A 22,081-nucleotide genomic window follows, 5' to 3' on the forward strand; every position below is an offset into this window, starting at 1 on the left:
TTTTTTTATCTTTGTGAGAATAATTTTGTTTTTGTTTGTTTTTTTTGGTGGCGAATCATTCCGTTGACAGATGCGCATTCGGTACCTTTTAAACTCTGGCTGTGTCCCAATCCAGCGACCGCACACTTCGAGTACGCATTTTGAGACCTATTACGTCACAGCGACGCGACGACGGCTGTCCCAATTCGAAGTGCACTTCAAATGCGTACTCCAAATGCGCCGTCGATTTCCCCAAATATCAAGCGTGGTCCGGTGCACGCTTCGTGGTCCCATATATCCCACAATTCATAGCGCGGCGGTGGGTGTGGATAATTTTGCCGCAAAAATACGGCAGTAGGGAGCAGCCGAAGAGTGAACTGTCAAAAGTAAGTAGTGAGTGATGTCACTTATTTATGTGTGAATGTTTAATAATGAAGAACATTAAAACATTACTGTTGGCCACATGTCAGCAAAGTTATGTGACATTAGTGATGTTTGTACTAACTTGGTTTTAAAGCCTTTACTGTAAAATATACGCTGTTCAATAGTTGACTTTAATCTTACAGAGAATGTGATGATTTTATGGATAATTAAAGTCAGTCATATATCCACAAACACAACAAGCTGAAAGTCAGTGATGCTGCTCGGTTTGCAGTCCTGAATATCACGGCACAAGCAGGATTCACTGCACCGTTAATGTTAGCTATGTTATATTGCTGCCTCTGCTCGGTGGTGTCGAGCCAAACGGACTTTAACGTGTGTTTGAACGAGCTGACGGTTCACTCGTTAAGCTGAAAGAAAGATGCTTTAATCACAGGAGTCACACATGTGTCCACTGCACCATCTGGGAACTCTTCTTGTTTAGCACTCGTAATAACACAAACACTAAATCCTCCTGTTTGTAGCAGTGTGTACACCTGAGACTGTCACCTGTCTGTCTGTCCTGCACTCTCTCTCTTTTTCTTTCTCTCTGATTGTGGAATAAAAGTATGAACATGTATTTATAAGTTACACTTGTGTTTGAATCCTGCAGCTTATCACACATTTGATTTCCATGTGTGACAACTGCAAGTGTCCAGAGTGAGGACAGACTGAGGGACCCACTGCTGCACATCATCTGTGAGGCTTTACACCCCTGATGATCCACCAGGACAAACTCAGCAGTGTGTGAGGAAGAGGAGGAGGAAGAGCCAGCAGCAGCTGACAGATGGAGAGAATAGACAGACTGTTCCCTGTTTGTGAAGGACTGCTAGAAAAGTTTAGAATAACTAATTGTCTGTCCTGAATCAGTCTTATTAGGTAATGTTCAAATAATTGTATCATTCCAGTGTTTTCAGTGTGGGAGAAAGTACTCAGGGCCTTCAAGTTACACACTATGAAAGGCAGCAACAAGTGTAATATTCAGAAACCTAAAGTCTGTATCAGCAGCAGAATGGAGCTAAAAATAAATGTTTGTTCCAGTTCTATGAAGCTTTGAGTATTTTGGATCAGTAGCACTGCTGTGTTTGTTGCATCATATTGCTGTAATTGTTTATATGCTTTATATATTCTGAGCTAAGTTGATCTATAGTGTTACATCATATTCTATAAGGATGTTATGTGTTTGTAGACTTTCTGCCCAGTTTGACCCATTTAGCAGAAGTCAACCTGTTTAAGGCTCTGATATCTATTCTGTATGACTTAAAGCAGTTATGACATGGTCTGATTTTCTCACCCAATAAAGGAATATTTCATATATCAGTCTACTCTTCAATTTTATCAGAAACAGTTATCACAGCTCGTACATTTGCTTTTTACACATATATGTAAGCATTGAGCCAAATGTAATCTAATGCCAACATATTAAACGAACAATATTTGTCTCATACATAATACATCTATATATACACTGTCAAAGGTACTTGTCTTTGAGTGAAGATTTAAGGTGATAGGAAATATAAATAACTGCAACTTGAATCTTTGACACAGAGTCCAAGCTCACTGCTGTAATATATCCTGTAATATCATAATAATCTGACAATAAATATAATATTGGCCATATTATATTCACATTACCAAAGTGAGATGATTTTAGTCTCATGACCAACATTAACTAATTGTTATTTACTAACTAATCTTGAAATGACTGTTCAGTACAGAAATAAAGGCCAGCAATCATGTTTTACAGTCCCGTGGTCTCAGCCTCAGATACTCAACTAATCAAAGTGATGTCATGACAAAATGAACGAACAAAAAAACATTTTTTTCTCCTTCATTTATGTCAAACAATGCTGTAGTATCATGGTTGCTAGGCAACCTGAGCAGCGCGACGAAGGCTAGACCGTCCCATTTCACAAGCCTCGCACTTCCGCACTTCTCGCACCGTACATAGTACCCGTACTGCGCGTACTCCGAACCGTGCGGTCGCTGGATTGGGATACAGCCACAGTTTGGCAACGAGCGATACAGCAGCTGTGCCGATCACCTGACTTTTTTCTTAAAAAGACACAGCACAGATACAAATTTCGCTAAGAGTATAGGTTTTTTTTTTTGTTTGTTTTTGTTTTTTTTTGATACAGCTTGTAAACTCACTGTCTGACCCATACTCCGGAACGGTAGGAGGCGGTAATGCTCCTTTACGTTGGTTGCCAACCGCCGTTAAACACAAAGAAGAAGAAGAAGAAGAAGACAAATTTCGCTCTGTGAGCTTGATACGTGCATCAGTGTTGCTGGACCCTTCACTATTAAGTTACACGAAGTGGACAGCTCGCTGCGGTCTCTCCTTTAAACCGGTGAGTATCTAAAAGCTGATTTGACTCTTTGTGTCTTCATGTTCAGTCCTTTAAAACGTATTTAATGTCAACATGTAAACATGTCAACTGCATTTCGTTGCCCTGTACCTGTGCATGTGCAATGACAATAAAGTTGAATTCTATTCTATTCTATTCTAAAACTCGGCAGGATTTAAGTTTGGACTACCTAATGAAGACGAAGCGCATTAATTGATTTAAGTATTATTAAACCAGTGTTAATGTTTTGGCTTTGCTTCTTCGTCGGTTTTTGTTTGGAACGATCACAGCTGTGAAGTTTGTGGACATTTAAAGTGCGCATTGAGGAAACAGAAGAGCAGTTCACGTCTTAAACCATTCAAATGAATAAATAAAAGCTATATTTTTTGTTTGAACTATATGGAACTCCAAAGTGTTCAAAATTAAATAAATAAATAGGTCAAGATGAAATAAATAACTATGTGAATAAATAAGACACAGATATGTAATGTGAGAATGATATTGTGAAATAATGGAACACATTTAGAAAAAAATGCTCATTATTGTGAAATATATTGCATTCTGCTATATAAATTTACTTATTATTGTGAAATATTATTTCATGGTCATTATTTTTCACAATAACAGAGATTATTCCTGAGGCATTTTATTTATTTCCAGCCGTTTTTAGTCCAAAATGACCTTTTTTCAAAGTCAGTCTTTATTTCAAAATCCCGTTTTTCCCGATGGTCTATTTATTTCATAATGCGACTTTTCAGCAGAATGACTTTGTCTGTCAATCAATGTAAGTGGGCTGGACCTTTGCACCTATTGGCTTATCGTTTACCATCGACTAGTTTTCCTGGATACCGGCTCCGCGGACGGCTACTGCAGCTAGCAACAGCGTGCTAGGTCAAAAGTCACGGAGGATGGCGGACTGGTGTGAACTTCAGCCAGTTCTGCTCATTTAAGCAAATCAGATAGAGAGGGATCATTTACCTGTAGATACTGTTTTGAGTCGTTTAGATGTTTCTGAAATGCTTGGGATGATAATTGCTCTTCAAGATGTTCGCATCGATGACAGCATTGTCAAAGGTTTAAGATCAATTCAGCACCGTGTTCGTTTGGAATACGCCGAGGAAGAACAGTCTTCAAATGTTGGCCGTCCACGTCTAGAAATCCCGGTGCAGCACTCAGGACTTTAGTGCTGTCCGGGATAACCGTCGGGGTAATTGCCGATACATTTTCTGTGTCTCCGAGCACAATTAGGAGGAAAATGACGGAGGATGGTCTAAGGTAAGTTTATGCTGTAATTGAGCACCTGTGTGATTCTGTACACAGCATTGTTTAGGTGTTGACCTTAATTATGACGTTTGACAATGAATTATTATCGCTTACTTTTTTTTGTTACTGTCTAAACTAAGTGGGGCAGCTACGGCTAAAGCTATCGGCGCCATCTCGGCGTTGAGACACGTTTAGCAGTGTTAGCTGTTAGTGTGTTAACTCGGAGACTGGGGTCAGTGGAGCCTGTAGGAACCTTTTACACAGAGAGTAGACCCACCAGCTTTCCACAGTCTACTTACTTATCACATCTTGTTAGACAACAGGGTCATTAGTGCTTTAAATAGTACATAGTTGAATGTTTCATTGCTGTTTGCAGTTGATTGTTCTCTGATAACGCATAACAAGGTTGATGTTAAATAGCGAGTTTATTGAAATGGTTTTGTCTATTTCAGCAGCATTATAGATATCATACTTTCTCTGGTGTCTTCGGTAAAGCTAAAACAAGAATACATTTACATCCTTGGTTCTTTCAGCATTAATTGGAAAACTTTGAGATTTGCTGTGCGCCTCCCAAGCCATTCTCTTTTATCCCACCTGTCAGGTATAGATGGCAATACTTTAAACAAAGTTAAATTTGTTATACCTGAAGAGAACCAATCCTGACCTAGAATGGGTGAATGAATAATTAGTTGGTAGCCAATGCCTAAGCAACTCACATAGGCCCTGGCAGACTCAATAAGTCCATCTAGGAACAGCTGCAGGAAACACCTCTTCAGTTTAGATTTAAAACATGTGCATGCTCTTTCAGGTTGATGAGGATTATGGTGTGGACTGGACAGGACAACATAATCGCTGCCCATCAAATGAGATCACCATTCCTGAGATTCAGCTCCCAGATGCACTGAATGAACAAGACCCTGCTGTGCTACCAATACTTCAAAATCACTTGTAGAAAGACATTATTACATTTAATCAGTTTCTATGTCAGGAGGATTTTTTTTTTTTTAAATTTCTACAGCTTTGTAGCTAATACTGACTCAAAACAGCATAACCAATTTCATTTTCAACAAAACAGTGAGTGGCTATAAAACAGGATTTGTTTTATACAGCTGTCACTTTAATGATATTCATTTCTTGGTTGGATATACAGTACATGTCAACTCTGAGCAGATTTAATACAATGAACACAGTAGAGTAGTGTAACATCTTAATTCAAATAATTTTTTCTAGAAATTTTTTTTGTATCAGTAGCGAGTATAAACAAAACATATTGTGTAATTTATAATGTACAGTGAACAACTGATTTTGATATCTGAACTCTTCATCAGTTTATATTAAAAAAGCCATAAATGCACACCTGTACTCTGTATTTTTCACTGTCAAGTGTATTAAAAAGAACTAGAACTCACTAGATTGTCCGTTTCTTTGAACACCGAGTACAGTAATGTGATGCAAGAAAGAAGAAATGGTCTAATTTTACCATGTGGTTATGGAATCAATCATAAACCAGACCAAAACCTGAGTCAGTAGAGTTGAGACACACCTGAATGTCCATTAGAAATGACTCATAGGTACAGTAGTGTGCAGGAAGACGTAGTACTTCAAAACCGGTGGAAGACTTTGGAAGATTGCTGTTGACCACTTCCACAGTCATTTCTCGGCAAGACTTCCCATCCTGTCCAAAACTTGATGAGGGCTTTTTGTTGTGCACAAGATGCTGCAACAGAAGATTGTTTTAAACTATAATGACATCCTATATTCATTATTTTGAATCTTTTATGGAGAAATACCATAAAAGATGACCACTTACATACAGGGCACCAGACATTTTTGCCCCACTCAAATTGCTGTTGTAGCTTTTATAGATATTTTTATGTTAACAAAGCTAAAAGTAGTCTACATACAATTCTAGTGCAACTGATAATGCCACCACTCTTATGTATTGCATGGAGCAAATAACAAAACAAAATTATACTATAGCGTAGAGCTGGGCGATAGAACGATAACGATATGTATTGCGAAATAACTTTTTCTCAATAGAAAAATTAAACTATTGCGATAGACCTCACCGCTCTTGTCCTTTTTATAAAAAAATAAATAAAAATAAATATCGTGATATGAAAAAATCTCATATCGCCCAGCTCTACTATAGTGTACTTTGTTAATGACCCAAGATCACTGGACTGTATGTAATTTACCAAAGTATAATCAGAGAAAACCAATGGCAAAATACCTATCGCAGCAGACTTACCATTTTCAATGAAGGACCGAAGGTAACCTGCCACTCTGCATTTATCCTCGAGAGCATTCCTCTTCTTCCTCATCTTCATCTTCTGTGGCAGGCCACAGTCATTTTATAGCTTTACTTATCTTGTAGTCTTAAGAGCATCAGCAACATTAGGTGTATTTTTATTAAATGTAACCCAGCTGTTCAACTAACCCACGCATACAAAACAGTATATTGGTGTTTTGTGTCAACAATTAATGTTCATCCTTCATAAATTAACCAAATAGCTTTACTATTCAGATGTTAAAAGATGTGACCTGACCTTACCTCACAACAGGGAGCAGTCTCTGATTCCCTTGGTAAGAAAGGAGGAATGATGTCTGATCTTTCTGTCAGAAGCGGCCATACCATGGTTTCCTTAAGCCCTTTCCTCAGCTGCTTGACTTGACGACTTGTTTGTGTTATGACCTACAACGGTGAGACCAAACCAAAACTGAAGTTGGAGTCTGTAAAGTGACACACACTTTAAATGTTAAATATTTAAAGAACATCCACTGTACTAGTAAAAGCATTTTCAAATTATACCCACTTACAAAATCACTACGTTGAACTAAAATTGCTTTCTTTTCTTTCACATAGATTACTTGTCTTCCATATTAGCACAGAAGATAAGCCACTTTAAAACAGTCATGAATAACTATTACCTACAACAATGTAAATAGTAATACAGACATTAACCCAGAAGACAATTATTTTCTCTTACCTAATTTATAGAATTCTTTGCTATGATAAAAAACAGTATTAAAAAAAATCTGTGACTAAACTGATTAAAAAGCTCATTTTTGCCAGACAGACAGACTAACCAAGCAATAATAACATATCGTTACTTACCCTGAACAGCGTTTCGTGGAGTGGAGCTAGCTGTGATAGCGTTAGCATTTGCTAACGTTAACACTGTGCGGTTGTGATGAGAACTTGGACCAGGGACCACTTCATCTCCAGTACACTGCTGCAATACGCAGACTGAGGTGAAGACGTTCAATCTAAGCGGTTAGCAAGTTCTCTGAGTAACTCAGAAACGGACTTGTTTCCTGCAGCCATGCCCTTCACAAGAATTGATACACCTGTAACGTTATTCGCGCCCAGTGTTTTGCATTTGTCGGTGCCTTAAGTTTATTTTGAGCTGCATACTGCCGCCAGATGCATAGGAGACGCATTGCACCATTAAACCTAAATCGACAATTCATGTGCTATTACTTATGTCTGAGTAAAGGAGCAACCAATCACACAACTGGCTCCGCCCTGTCTTTCTTGATTGACAGACAAAGTCATTCTGCTGAAAAGTCGCATTATGAAATAAATAGACCATCGGGAAAAACGGGATTTTGAAATAAAGACTGACTTTGAAAAAAGGTCATTTTGGAATATAAACGGCTGGAAATAAATAAAATGCCTCAGGAATAATCTCTGTTATTGTGAAAAATAATGACCATGAAATAATATTTCACAATAATAAGAAAATTTATATAGCAGAATGTAATATATTTCACAATAATGAGCATTGTTTTCAAAATGTGTTCCATTATTTCACAATATCATTCTCACATTACATATCTGTGTCTTATTTATTCACATAGTTATTTATTTCATCTTGACCTATTTATTTATTTAATTTTGAACACTTTGGAGTTCCATAGGAACTACTGTGCTGCTGTTTGCTGCGAATATTTATTTAGCTCTCAGAGGTAAATCTGTACCAACTCTGAGCCGTGAAATATGCTTTTATCGTTGCATTACTCCACTTCCTCCTTCCTTGTTTTTGTCACGAGTTCTAAATCTGCTACTTCCTGGTTGAAAAAAATATTTTTTCAGTGAATCGTTTTTAGTTGATTCTTAGAAACTAAAAGCTGCTCCCCAACAAAAATCAAAGTTTGTGTTTAAATTGTTTTCGTCTGTTGCCCTGTGTTCCAGGTTAACTGTTTTGTTTGTTTTTGTTTTTTTTACTGGTTTTTACACTAACGTTTTTAAGTTAAGGTTGCGCAACAACAAGGTCCAGCAGCTCTGCTGGTTGTAGCAGAAACAGAAACAAAATAAAACCTGACGCAGTTGAAGTTTTTTTTAAACATCATCTGAAAGCGCCGTGTCGTTAGAGTCGCGATTTTCAATATTTTGTTGTTACTGTAGGTGAATTAAAGACAGACTGTTAAATGGAAACTGTCCGAAACATGACCGGTGTAATGCTTTAATAATAGTTGCTTCTGGGAGGTTGTTAAGCCTGAGATTGAAAGAAATTTTGGTTTTTTGTTCTACAAGTGAAATTAAGCGCTTAGTTGAGTAACAGACTCTGTGAACCTGACCTACTCACTGACAGGTTTCCTCCAGCAAACTCCTCCTCCTGATGAACCTGACGAAATAACAGAATCATGTAAAAGGGGAAAAAAAACCGCATTACTCTCATAAACGTATATTATATATACGATTATATTTCATAAGAAGAACCTTTTATCCAGATCCATCCATCTATTATTATGACAAAGTGGAGAACCAAAGATAAACATCATGGTCTACACTTGCAAACATTCATGTTTCTCAGTCCACTAGATTAAAACGAGGCTCTGCTCTTTATTTGGCAAATCCATGTATCGGAAGGGCAGAAAACAGAAAACAGCCTGCGTTGATTAAACAACAAGTTTGTAAACTTCATCGTGGACTGTGGGGGAACATTTAACAGATTAATTCTTGGATACGTCAACACCATGAATCGAAATTTAGTGGAAGTGAAGAACCAAAAAAAAAAACACATGCTTGTCATTTTTCTTTTCTAGGTTCCAGGCCCTTGATTGTGATGCACTCAGGAAGTTCACCAGGAAAACTTCATCGTCACATGTTTGCTCACTTTCATGGAGAGGAGCTCCTGGCTCCTGGAAGCTGAGCAGAATGAAGGGGTAGGAACGTCATTCAAAACTGAGCTTACAAGAGTTAGAAAAGTTGACTTAAGTAATATTAGACAAGGCACTGCACACTGATGTCAACAGGTGCTTTAAATCTATAGGCTTGAAGTGTGTAGTAGTAGTAATAATAATAACAATAATAATTCTGAAAATTAAAAAAGCTGTATAAAGAAAAATGAATGCAATAATTTGCATATCCCATAAACTCACATTTAATTCACAATAGAAAATAGAAAACAATATTAACTGTTTAAACTAAGAAAAACACCATTTTAAGAATAAGGTTAAACAGTTCCAGAATAAGGTTTCTCAGTGTAAAATTGTGAAGACCTAAATGTTATCAAATACATAATACTCTACAGTACATGATATTATCGAAAGATTTTGATCATCTGGAGAAATCTCTGTGGGCAAGGGACAAAAATGAAAACCAGCATTGAATGCCCTTAATGTTCTGGTCCTCACTGCGTTAAAAAATGCAATAAAAAAAGTCTTCCTGCCTGCCATTGAGACCTTTCACCAGCTCCAAACATTTAGAGCGTAAAGAAGCAAAAAAAAAAATACATCAGAGAGGATCCAGGACTGTTAGCTTCTTATATCAGACAAGATTGGGACATTGAGCTGCTCTCCTCAGTTCCCACGTGTTTATAGACTGTTACAAAAGAAGACCTGATGCTACAATAAAAATGGTCTCTTCCCAACTTTTGGAAACATGTTGATTCAGCTAATAGTGTTTTGTTTTTTCTTAAAGTTGTGCGTTTTCTCATTTTAAAAATTTAATGTTTTTTGTGTTCTGTTGTGAATGAAATATAGTTTTATGACATTTCCAATTCATTGTATTCCATTTTATGTACATTTACTTTTTATGTCTTACTTTTATTCTCCTAGTTTAAAAAAAAAAAAAATCTAAAACTTTGTCCTCACCTTTTTTCTTTTTTTTTTTCCTCACAGGAAAATTATCATCTCGATATTTCTGTCTTTATGTGAGTTTTCACATTGACACATTGAGAGGTTTTTATTTAAATAAAGCTACAATCCTGACCTTCCTCTGTCTCCTCTTCAGGTATATTTGCTCGAACTCAGAGTGTCTATGAGGCCAAGGAGGGCAGCAACATCACCATCAGACTGGACCGTCAGCTCCAAGCTGACGTGTCTCTAGCTCACTTGATGTGTGTTTTCCTCTCAGATAATGGAAATACTTTGTTTAAAATGATCAGAGGAGTGGAGGACTCTGAGTCTCAGCATGAGCAGTTTGCAGGACGGGTTCAGATCGATAGAGACGCCCTGAGAGGAGGAAGAGTCGTACTTTGTGTGTCCAGAGTCACAGCTGAAGATTCTGGAAACTACCGCTGTGATCTGGCTGCTGATTATAATAAGGTGCTGAGGAGGTGGGAGCATGAGGTCTCTGGTAAGTCAACAGAACCCCAGATGCAAACCTGTTGTGCCTTTGTTTTTGTTACTGCTGTAAGATGACCTGGATGAGAATCTAACACCTAACTAATCTGCTTCTACAGAAAATTTCATCTTGAATGTGACTCGCCTTCATTCAGTGAGCAGTGATGGCTTCCACACAACACCAGAACCAAGTGAAGGTAGTGTTACGAGTTCAAAATATTGGGGATGGACACCAGAGGAAAAACCCACAATAACAACACTGGTCCGGTCGGGTTGAGTCAAACGATGATTTAATGATCACACACGTGGGAGATGGACACTGTATGCAGACAGTCTCAGATCTCGTCTCAAAAAACACATCTCCATAGTTTTATGAAATCAGGGTATTAGAACGCCCCTTCATGCGTAGTGACAGGTGTAATACAATCAATGTTGACAATTTTATTTAACACAAAGAATAACATTGTCTCCTTCCCGAGGGCAGACGCTGACTGCCCCCGTCTCCTAGAACCGTCTGTACCCTGCTAAGACACAACATGGCAGCTACAAGGACTCTTTCATTTGTTAAGACCATCAGTGTGTATTGCTCTAAATCAAGTATATAATATTAAATGAATATTGCTGGATCAGCTACTTCTACTTAAAACATATTAAAACATGACTAAGCACAAAATCACCAAGAATAACATCTGTGTAAGCGCGTGCGGCCTTTCAAGCTCAAAGCCTTTGCCCTCCATAGATCAGCCAGACATCACGCTGGCTGTAGCTTTTAACCTTTAATTACCTTGAGCACAACTCTAGAATAAGCAACGAACTGCAATATGTATGGAATGATCATGGTTACATCTACAATGAAAAATCATGTTATTATTCTGGTACCTGTAAGAAAAGATAAAACTAAAGTTATAACAATCACTGTAATGCAAAGAATAATGTAAGATCAAAAACTTCAATTTATGTTTAATGCAAAGCTGGTTATATACTTCTAATGAACTAATAATGCCATCTTAAAATAATGAATGATAATGAGAAAAACATCCCCTCCTTATTCTACAGTAGGACACACCGAGCTGCTACTATGGTTATTAAAGGTTTTAAAGGTGTTCACTCATTAATTAACAAAGTGCTTTGTAATGAAACTTTTCTTTTAAAACAAAGTCTCTCTAGAACAAATCTAACCACTTGGTAGCCAGTCTGAAATGCTGCCAGGCATTTATTTGTGCACTTATTTAGAAGCGTTGACAACGATAACACTGCTCCTTTTTTTTGCCATGGCTTTTTCTTTTTTTTTCTTTTTTTTTTTTTACAAGTTTATTATTTATTCAGTACCTAAAAATACTGACTGGCTGGTGCTGCAGAAAAAGAGGGGAGAAAATGGAGGGTTTAAAGGAAAGTAGAAACAAAATCTACTGTATGTATTTTAAATGGTCACATAAGAGTATCTGATTCCAGATGAACAGTATCAACTTTCTGTAATTGCCTTCCCTGAATGACTGAGCATGACAAGGTTAAATCAAACATAAATAGTTGCTTCACCTGACATCAGATATAAACTGATGTTTTGTTTTTTTTTCTTTTCTTAAAGGAGCAAGAAGTCCTGAGGAGAAACGCAGAGCTCATGACTGGAACAATGTTAAAACTGTTTTAGGAGCTCTAAATGTTGGAGCTCTAATACTTGGTGGCTTAGTGTTAGTGATAGAAGAGGCTAACAGACATCTGCAAGCAATACTGTGAAAGTGTTTTTTTTTTTGTTTGTTTTTTTTCTCTGTGTAGTTGAATTTTAATCGAACAATTTTTATGCTCTGATTTATGTTTTGATGTATTTTGTTTTGCACTTATAAAGACAAAAGCCTAGATCTTTATATTCAAAGATTCATTCGAAGTTACATTTGATCCAAATGCACATTTCTCAGCATCATTATGGCTCCAGGTAGATCCCCTTCGTGGTCTCCTGGAAATAATAACCACAGCTTTTCAGCCGTTCTCAGTATCAGCTTCAACTATGAGCATGGGTTATGAAAGAAAAATCACTGAACATGCACTTTTACTCTTTTTAACATGACCTTAGACATTTTAAGTGGGTTTTCTGTCTCTTCAGAGAACTCACTCTCAGCAAATAATGTGAAACATGCAGCATTTCAGCTCAAAATTGACAATGACTCATTTTCATGTTCTCACAGTAATGTTACAGTAACACACTTCATTTCTATTAAAAATGTAAGTGGCAAGACATAAAACCATTGATGTAATTGTTTGATCTTTATAAATCACATCTGACTTAAACAAAGATAAAAACAATAAATGTAATAACTGCACTCTTCAGTTTGACAGACGTGTTTCAGTCTTGGATAAAAGCTGCAAAAGTCTCATGTATGTAACGTTAAATATCTGAATTAAGCACTTTTTAAATCTAATACTTGCAATAATTTCTAATAACATAAGCTTCACCTTTAAACACCTTTTTTCAGTTTCATGTAAAAAAGAAAAAAAATAACAGTGTTTATGGGTTTTTGGTGTTATTTCTGTTTAGGTTTTTTTTTTTTTAATTGGTTTTATAAACGCACTACCCAAGTTTTTGGATATTATTTTGTATTTGTATAAATATTTTTTTAAACAATATTAAAACATATGTTGGTATTTTAACTGTGTGTGTGTGTGTGTGTGTGTGTGTGTGTGTGTGTGTGTGTGTGTGTGTGTGTGTCGAGAGATCTATATCTGGTAGTAATGTGTTTTGGTGACATTTGTTATCAAGAACATTGCTGTCTGATTTTCTTTGTTTTATTTTTATTTTTTTCTTCATTTGTTGTAATAAATTTTTCTTCATTTGTTGTAATAAATTGATTGATAAATCAATAAAAAATGTTTCTATTTGCTCTTGATCTGGAGAAGACTGCATTTAAAACAAAAGCAAAAGTGAAGCATGAGGTACAGACATTAGATTCGTGAAGTTAAGGGGCTCTGCTTCAGAAATACACACGTGAGATCAGGTCATAACTGTGAGGAAAGAGCTGAGAGGAGCTCTAACATCTCTAATACAAGTTCATCTGCTTGTCTGTGTGTTCATTTGACAGACTGTTAAGCTCTTTGTAATAAATCAGACCAAACTGCTGATACATAAACAGAGAAACAAAAGAAAAAGATGGGACCGTGAAGTGAGTTGGATTGTTTACACTATAATACACAAAAATAACTGAAAGTTTTCTGGTTTTTTTGATGTGTTTAAACGTGATTTTTATACAGATAAATGATTAAAAAGATCAACTCCATAATTGTTTTGTTATAGAAACGGCCTGTCAGTACTGATAGGAATTTATATCTAGATAAACTTTCAGAGAGATTCATCAGGTCAACAAAATTTAAAGATGCTGTCCATTAAACACCTGCTCTCCTTTTGTCTGGTAATAGAATAGTTTCCATCTGCTGAACAGTGTAGTACTAAATGAACTTTGTTTTTAATCCATATAACCACATGATGGCGCTGTTGGGAGGTATTTGCCCACATAACGCTGTGAAAGCAGTAGAGTTTGTTACGTTTAACAGAGAAGTAAATGAAATAGTTTAAGTAGAGTTGATTGCTACGCCTACATAATATCCTATATAATGCAATTATTGTTTATTCTTTTTATACACATTATCCATGAATAATAATAGCCAATCACAGATCATTTTGAGCACATAGCATACATAAATTAAAATAATGGCTCGTAATGTCTGTCTCTGTTAACTCTACCATGGATTTACAACCTATCCAGAGTGTACCACACTCTACAAAGATCAAATTTAAAAGCCAAACTTCCATCCCAAATTGAGTTCCAGATTATCCTTAACTCATAAAAACTCTGCTACTGCTCTGCCCTCAAACATTACTACAGTAAACAGTCCAACAGAACTACATGACTGCATGTATCTGTACAAAAGAGAACTAAGGTCAAAGAGTGCAACAAAGAGAAACAGGAACTGATGTAATCTCACCCCATGCTTGTCAGGCATTCAGGCAGTTGTGTATGTGGATCCAAGATAAAAAGTGAAACTACACATTATTATTTCCTTGCTGTTTATTATGGAGCAAAAACCTTTCATCATATTTTACTATATCTCTGTGTATCCATTTTGATTGTTTATCTGTATAAACCACCTGTTATGACATCAAGTGATGGTCTTCAGCTGGCACTGGAGCGGTTCTCGTAGCCAAGTGTGAAGCACTGAGAATGAGAATCAACACCTCCACGTCTGAGGCCACGGTCCTAAGCAGGAAAAGGACGGAGTGTCCACTCCTGTTCTGGGGCTTGTTACTGCCCCGAGTGGAGGAGTAGAAGTTTCTTGGGGTCTTGTTCACGAGTGAAAGGAGAGGGGAGCGAGAGATCAAGAGATGGATTGGGATCATCGCAGCTTATGTATGCTGTCTGTCATGGTAAAAAGAGAGCTTGATTTACCAGTCAAATTAAACGGCCACTGTTTGCTTGTCTCATTCTCTGTTTCCCACTGTGGGTGGCACAGTCGTACCTGATCACTACAAACCACAGAGAGGTTATCACTCAGGTAGGCCTACTGCTGTTTAGTACAGACTTTACACTCAGTGTGCTCAGCTCGGAAACCTGTTCAGAGACTGAAAAAGAAATCAACTTAGTTTGTGGACAGGTCATTTTTTTGATTAGACCGATGTTCTTGGTGACCAATAGCCAAAAAAGGAACTGGTGAAAGTTTTAATCTGTGTCGCTGCATTTCCAGCAGTGTAAATGAGACCCATCATCAGAGCTGCTGTAATTTCCCAGCTGGCCTTCATTCAGTAGTGTTAGTAAGACTTTGTTTACCAAGTTCCATATATAAAATGTGTTCCTACATCAGAATGTGCAGAATGTGTACCGCACCTAAAGTGAACTGTAAATAAAATTCAAAATGTGTCTCTCCAGTGGATTTTAAACTGAAAGTCTCAACATAACCTGCCCTGGACCAGGATATGTGTTCAGCATTAGTTTTCATAGTGATCTACTCCCAACCGTTTGCCATGGCTGACCCTCCCTGAGCCTGATACTGTGGAGGTTTCTTCCTTTTAAATGGGTGTTTTTCCTTCCCACTGTCACAATGTGCTTGTTCAGAGGTGATTTTTTGATTGTTGAGGTTTTCTCTCTTTTATTATTGGGTCTTTATCTTAAAATGTAAAGTTGAGATGACTGTTGTTGAGTTTGGTGCTACATAAATAAAACTCAACTGAAACTAAATGTATCTAACCAACTTCAAAATGTCATAATTAGTCTAAAAATTAAACACTGATAGAAAATCGTCTGACACCCTCTAAATTTTCAGTGTAACTGTATTTATGTCTTTCAGCCTGTTTCTGAAACTTACTCACACTTCAAATCTGATGTGGTAGTTTGATTTAGTTGATTCTTTATTTCTTTGCAACTAACAGAAGTTGGTTGCTGATAATGTTGTGGATTTATTTGTTTGTGTGGTCTAATAAGCTTCAAAAAATCTGGGGTTGTTCCCAGCTCCAATAGTGAGCTCAGTTTTTGATGCCGACACTGGTTAGCAGACGATCTGGGAAGAGTAGTGGTCAACGCTGGTCTTAAATACAGCCATGACAATGAGCTCCAGGTGGGGCTCCAGGCAGTAGTGATGTGTCATGTGCAAAAGGGCTTTGCAGACTGACTCCAGTAAACAAAGCAGCATCTGGCTGCAGTTTAAAGAAGAAGCAGATACTAACAGAGGAGAAATCAAATCACCCTGAATTTCAACCTGCACTGAGGACAGACTGTTTGGCTGCTGAGTTTGGTTTCTGTTCTGTGGATTTGTTTTCAGTATTTTGTTTTTGTGTTAAATTAAAATTAAAAGTATGATTAATACTATTAAAAGAATTCCTGCTTTTGTAACAGAACAAATACACAAAATTAGGCAATTATAAGGCTTCTCATAAAAACGCTAAATGCAAAAGCTTTAGCAATACACGGCACATTCATATTTGCCAAGTAAGGCTAGAATATGAGGCTACAGATGATAATAAATTAAGAGCCATTTAGGATCCAAAAGAGCCGGCTCTTCTTTGGGAGCCGTCCCACAAGATCCGAACTTCCCACTACCAGGGAGAAAAAGTCCAATAGACTTTCCCTGCACCACAGGTTGCAATAGCCAATTCTCTGTGTGTGTTACTACACTCAAATTTGCTTGAAGATAGGCTGGCTCACTTCTTACAAGGCCAGGGGCCCTAACACTTACAATAGCACCACATGTGCTGATACATTATTGAATGAAATAAATGTCGAATAATACTCACTCTAGTATTAGAGATAAACATAATGTTCTGTATGTGGACTATGTATAGGTAGTTGGGCTATGACACTGTAATAGTTTACTAATCAAGTAATTATTATTTTTTATTATATCATTGTCACATGGTTTTATTTCAACACCAATTTGAATAATACTTGGACAGAGAGGGATGGAGTGTGGCTTCAGTGTTTTGTGCAAATAATCCCACAGAGAACAGACAGAGAAGGAGGAGAGCCGGAAACCAAAGGTTGGTGTTGATTATTAAAAAAGTTATTTTCAGTTCCACTATATTCTGTCAATTTTGCAGTTTTATGAATAACTGTGTCATAAAAAGTTGATTTATGTTTTGGAAATCATAAGATCTGTTAGAACTCTGAATAGTGATAGAAGCATCTCAAAAATTGTGTGTGTTCAGTTTTCAAGCCTTTTTTTTCACATATAACACGAATCATCCATACAGTACTATACAGTATGTGTTTTATAAACACTAAAATTGTCTTACTAAATCTGTACAAGTTGTTTTATATTTTCAGAATATCATTAGGCTTTTGAGTCAGTGCATGAAAAAACACAACACTGGGGACGGACAGTTTATATGTAAAATATTTCAAAGTACCTTAATCAATCTTATTCATAATTAATTAAAATTTAACAAGTAACGAAGAAGGGCACCAGCAGAGGAAACACAAAGGCTTTATGTGTTTAAGTTCTGAGTCAGAGTTTTTCCTTTTTTTTTTTTTTGGCCTGTCCCATTTGGTTCTTTAGCCGTCAGAATTGTTGTCTGAAGACCAACAAGGATACCCAATGGATTTACTTTGCCAAATGGATCATCGTGGCATTGCCGTATTGGTCCAGTTGATCGACCTTTGTTTTTATTGTTTATTATATTTTATTTTCAGATGTTACAGACGGGACAGACATGAGTGAGGGATAGGAAAGGGAGAAAGAAAGAGGAAGGAAAAGAAAAACAGAAGGGGAGAGGGACAGTGAGAAAGGGGGGAGAAAAAAAATCTCCTGGATCACCTGTTGAGAGAGAAAGAATAGAAAACAAGCAAAAAAAAACAAAGCAACATACTAAACACATCACCATCGCATTAATCTAGCTAAGTGTAAACAGCAGTAAATACTAAATATTCAATGTTGTTGTGCAGCACGCAGGACAGACAGCGCACAATGTGCTTTGAAGTAGCAGCCAAGAAAGGTGTAATTTAAGTCTATGAGCAGTGAACACCCGTGTGCACACCTGTGTGGATCAGCGCGCTTGTATTCAAATGGTTTCCACATGTAATGGGAAGGGCTGAGGATCCCCAGACGAGGCGTCACCCAGTAGCCACCGAGCAGAAGCTAGAGGGGGCTGCTGCTGAGTCAGAGTTTTTCCAGCAACATATTGTGAAAGAAAATGAAAAATATGAAAATAAATCTCGAGGGATATTTGAATGTACTTTAAATACAGCGTTACATATTTCCATCTACTGAGGAAATATGTAAAGCAGAACTAAAATCACAGTAGAGATGAGACAGTGACAGATGGTGTAGTTAATGCCTCTGGTTTGTTTGAATATACAAAACTCTGCACATGATTTCAACTCTTTCCACTTGTTGTCCCAATGGACAAAATAAACAGCAGCAGGTGGATGAAGCCCTGTCTGGCACATAGTGCATTTTTGTGCAGTGTGTGGTAGTCAAAGAAGAAATGCAGGACATCAGTGAATTGAAGGTTTGCATTTGTGTAGAGTAATCTTAGTGGTTGATTTGTGTGTGTATGTCTATTGCTGAATGGTTTTTCATAGCCTTCCACTGTTTCAGTTTTTGTTTTTTTGTTTTTGTTTGTTTTTTTACCATATTTGAATTGACTGTTTTGAGGCAGGAGGTGGAGCGGGGCTGAAATATCTTTTGAGCAAATAATTGTATATAGATACGGTGTTTCTGTGAAGAGAAACACAGAGGAAGCTCAGAAACATTATGGTATAAACTTTAATAATCTTTTGTAGCAGATGTTTCTCTCACATTTTGCTTGACATATGTTGACACATTGACAAATGTTAATCAAAGACTTGGTGGTAAAATGATAGTATCATATACTGCATTATATTGTAAAAATCTGTTTTTTCTGTATTACTGAAAAATAAAACAAAAACAAGGAAAGTTTAAAGAAAAAAACAGAAGTTTATTTTTTTCTTGAAATTATTTCAAACACATAATTTAATGTTATTACTTTAGAACATTTTAGCATTTCTATCTGATGTTTATGGATGCTTGTTTCCTCCACCACAACTACAGAAGTAAGCCAAACAGTCAAGTTGTTGCAAACTGTTTTATTATTTTCTCAAAACCTTTGACTTAGTGGCTGATTATAACAAAATTTCAAATCACTTCAGAATAATTTTAATTTGCCCACAAATTTTTTGCAGCTTTTGGGTTCCATGGCAACAAAATTATTGTCTAAGGCAACACTACAATTTCCACACTATACTATATCCTCAAAACCTCAATTTAGAAAAAAATATACGTTCTTATAATGGAAGAAATAAAATACATAATAAAAATTGGGAGGAAAAAAAGGGGAGGGGGGAGTTGAATAAACAAACCATATAAAGGCTAAACAGACAAAATGTAAGTTTATTCAAATGATTTGGCTTTTTTCCTTCTTTTTATTCCCGCTGTCTTACTATTTATATTTCATTTCTGCACAGTTGGTGTGAAGCACCCAAAATTGTATTGTTGTGCAATGAGAATGAGGAACTATTCTATTCTTTTTTTCCCCCAGATGTTGGCAAAGGCATCATTGTTCAATTTGGATCTGCATCTTTCCTCCATGAACACCTCCCTCCCTTTATACATGTACTGTCTCATCTCTGAACCAAGCTCCTTCATCTATCGTGCATTTAACATCACCACCATCTTCCTCGTCCTCCCTGTCTGCATCCTCATCCTCCAACATGGTCTCCAAGAATGGAGGAAAAAAGGCTCCACCTTGATGGAAGTACTGAGTCAATCTGACTGCTTCACCTACAACATCGTCATCATGGACCTGTTTGCTGTCTTTGGGTCTATCTTCGGCTATCATAGTAGCATCATTAATAATTTAAACATGTTATTCTGGGCGTTCTTTCTTTATTGTGTCTGCTGGTTTGGACTGATTTTCTTTCACATGCTGACTTGTGTGGAGCACTACATGGCTGCTGTTCATCCCATCACTTATCGAAGCTTAAGGAAAGAAAGAGGAGTCAGAATCAGGATAATCAGCATAGGCTGTGTTTGGCTGCTTTGCTTTGCTATAGCAGGTTTCATAATTATAGAAGATATGATCCTCTCCATTGTGAATTTTTGCCTCTTGACATTGTCTTTAACCGTCTCCTCCTTCTGCAGCCTTTCTGTTCTTTATGTCTTAATTCATTCAGGCCCAAGAGAAGAGAGCAGGAACAGGGACAGGGTTGACCAGTCAAAGAAGAGAGCATTTTACACCATTGTGACCATACTGGGAATGATGGCGTTGAAATTTTTTTGGGATCTGAATTGGTCTGTAGTGTATATCACAGGAGGACTTAATGGATGCATATTAATGTCATGGGGTGTCTGGTTCAATCTTCCTAGCAACCTGTTGTTGCCTTTGCTGTTTCTATACAGAAAGGGTAAATTTGTGTGTTGCAAGAACAACACGCAATGAGTATAAAGAAGAGCGCCTAGGAACATTTGGAGTTGTCTCTTCCTGTAGCTCTTGCGATGAGCAGATGACCCTGAGCAACCGATTGCTGAACACTGTGGCCCCTTTAATGACTTTGTGTTTACTGGCTCTTTCTCTGCTTATTTTTGATTTCCACTGTATTCCTGTGGGACTGAATTTCCAAGGAATGCTGCTTTTCTTGTTGTGTTATTACACAGAGATAAGCACATCTTATGGTCTGGACGTTCCTGTTTTCTTCTCAATCTCACTTCTCAAAGATCAGCACATAATCAGCATCAGCTCAGAGTAGGTTAATTAGATATAATTCATGTGAATTGATTATGAAGATTACTATTTTAATAAGGAGAGATCATTAGAAATAAATGGACATGCTTTATTGTTATACATAATATAAATAGAAGTATGTGGTGCTTAGACTCTGATGGCCCGTTTCTTCTGAACCGAACTCCAGCTGTGATAGCGAGCTGAGCAGGACCCCCTGGAGTCTAGATGCTGGTGTTGGAGATGAAGATGGTGCCATGAATGGAGCCTTAGTGAAAAGGAAAAGGCGGTGATGGGGAGGAGGTGTGTTTCACAAAGTCATCTGCAAGGGAGCATGACAGAATGACAGTGAGATTGAAAGTAAGCGGCATGAATACTAAATGGCCTGAAGAAGGCCCAGAGAAAGATGATTGGACTAGACCAGTGATGTCACAAACAGCTTGACAGAGTGGGAAAGTGGACGTGAAGCCTACAGATTTACCCGAGAACACCTGGGAGCAGACAGATGTGAGACCACAGATGTTATTAAACTTAAGCTTTATTTGATTGTTGATTTGCATTCTTTTGTTTTCCTCCTGCTAAATTGCTTTAATAAAATATCCTGCATTCAAAATTCAAAATTGTGGATTTTTTAACCTTTTTTGAAACAGTAAAGTTTAAATTCTGAGCACTAGTTTACATCTTATATATGATTCATACGGGTTACTCCAGCCTTCTAAAAGTAACAAACCCTCATGGCTTGCTTTTCCAAACCACTATATTAAGCCCAGTCACATTCCAAGAGCTGCAGCAATGGATGTTTGTGGTAGGATACTGGGCTTGCGAGACTACACAGGGCTGGGTTTATATCAGAGTAGACATCCAGAGAATAGAGGCAGTTAGAACTACCAAATCTCCAAACCTAATGGATCCATCCTAGCTCTGCACTGCCTGCTGGGTAATATCATCACAGACTACACTTTTTAAACCACAGGGTTCATACTCTAGTCCTTGAAGGCCGTTGTCCTGAAACTTTTACATCTGTCCCTGCTGCAACACACCTGGATAAAATTCGTAGGACTTTAGCAAGACTATAGAACTTGACTGCATGTTGAGGTGACAATTCAGCTATTTGATTCATGTTAGAGCACCTCAAATGTGAATGAACATTGTGTAATAAAAGTAGATTTAGAAATACCATCCATCCATTTGCTTCTCCTTTTCAGGGTCGCGGAGGGCGATGGAGCCAATCCCAGCTGTCATAGTACGAGAGGCAGGGTACACCCTGGACAGGTCGACAGTCTAA

At 37.3% G+C, this 22,081-nt stretch overlaps 1 protein-coding gene and 1 long non-coding RNA gene across 3 annotated transcripts; one reads left to right on the forward strand and one right to left on the reverse strand.

Moving 5' to 3' along the window:
- Positions 1–2,336: 2,336 nt before the first annotated feature.
- On the forward strand, positions 2,337–13,462 carry LOC113017522 (uncharacterized). The gene is made up of 6 exons (XM_026160671.2): positions 2,337–2,750; positions 9,063–9,182; positions 10,140–10,171; positions 10,252–10,596; positions 10,703–10,780; positions 12,169–13,462. Exons 2-6 carry the CDS (start codon positions 9,175–9,177, stop codon positions 12,315–12,317), a joined length of 612 nt encoding a protein of 203 aa, XP_026016456.1. The 5' UTR covers positions 2,337–2,750; positions 9,063–9,174; the 3' UTR covers positions 12,318–13,462.
- Positions 5,106–7,881, reverse strand: LOC113012086 (uncharacterized). 2 transcript variants are annotated; one of them, XR_013906227.1, is made up of 4 exons: positions 7,129–7,881; positions 6,565–6,743; positions 6,262–6,343; positions 5,106–5,727 (listed from the first exon to the last, which is right to left on the reverse strand). It is a non-coding gene; the product is annotated as an uncharacterized LOC113012086 (long non-coding RNA). The 2 variants fall into 2 exon arrangements; XR_013906226.1 differs by having other exon boundaries at positions 6,565–6,705; positions 7,129–7,874.
- Positions 13,463–22,081: the final 8,619 nt, after the last annotated feature.

This window comes from Astatotilapia calliptera, chromosome 3 (assembly GCF_964374335.1).
Source record: "Astatotilapia calliptera chromosome 3, fAstCal68.1, whole genome shotgun sequence".
NCBI lineage: Eukaryota > Metazoa > Chordata > Actinopteri > Cichliformes > Cichlidae > Astatotilapia > Astatotilapia calliptera.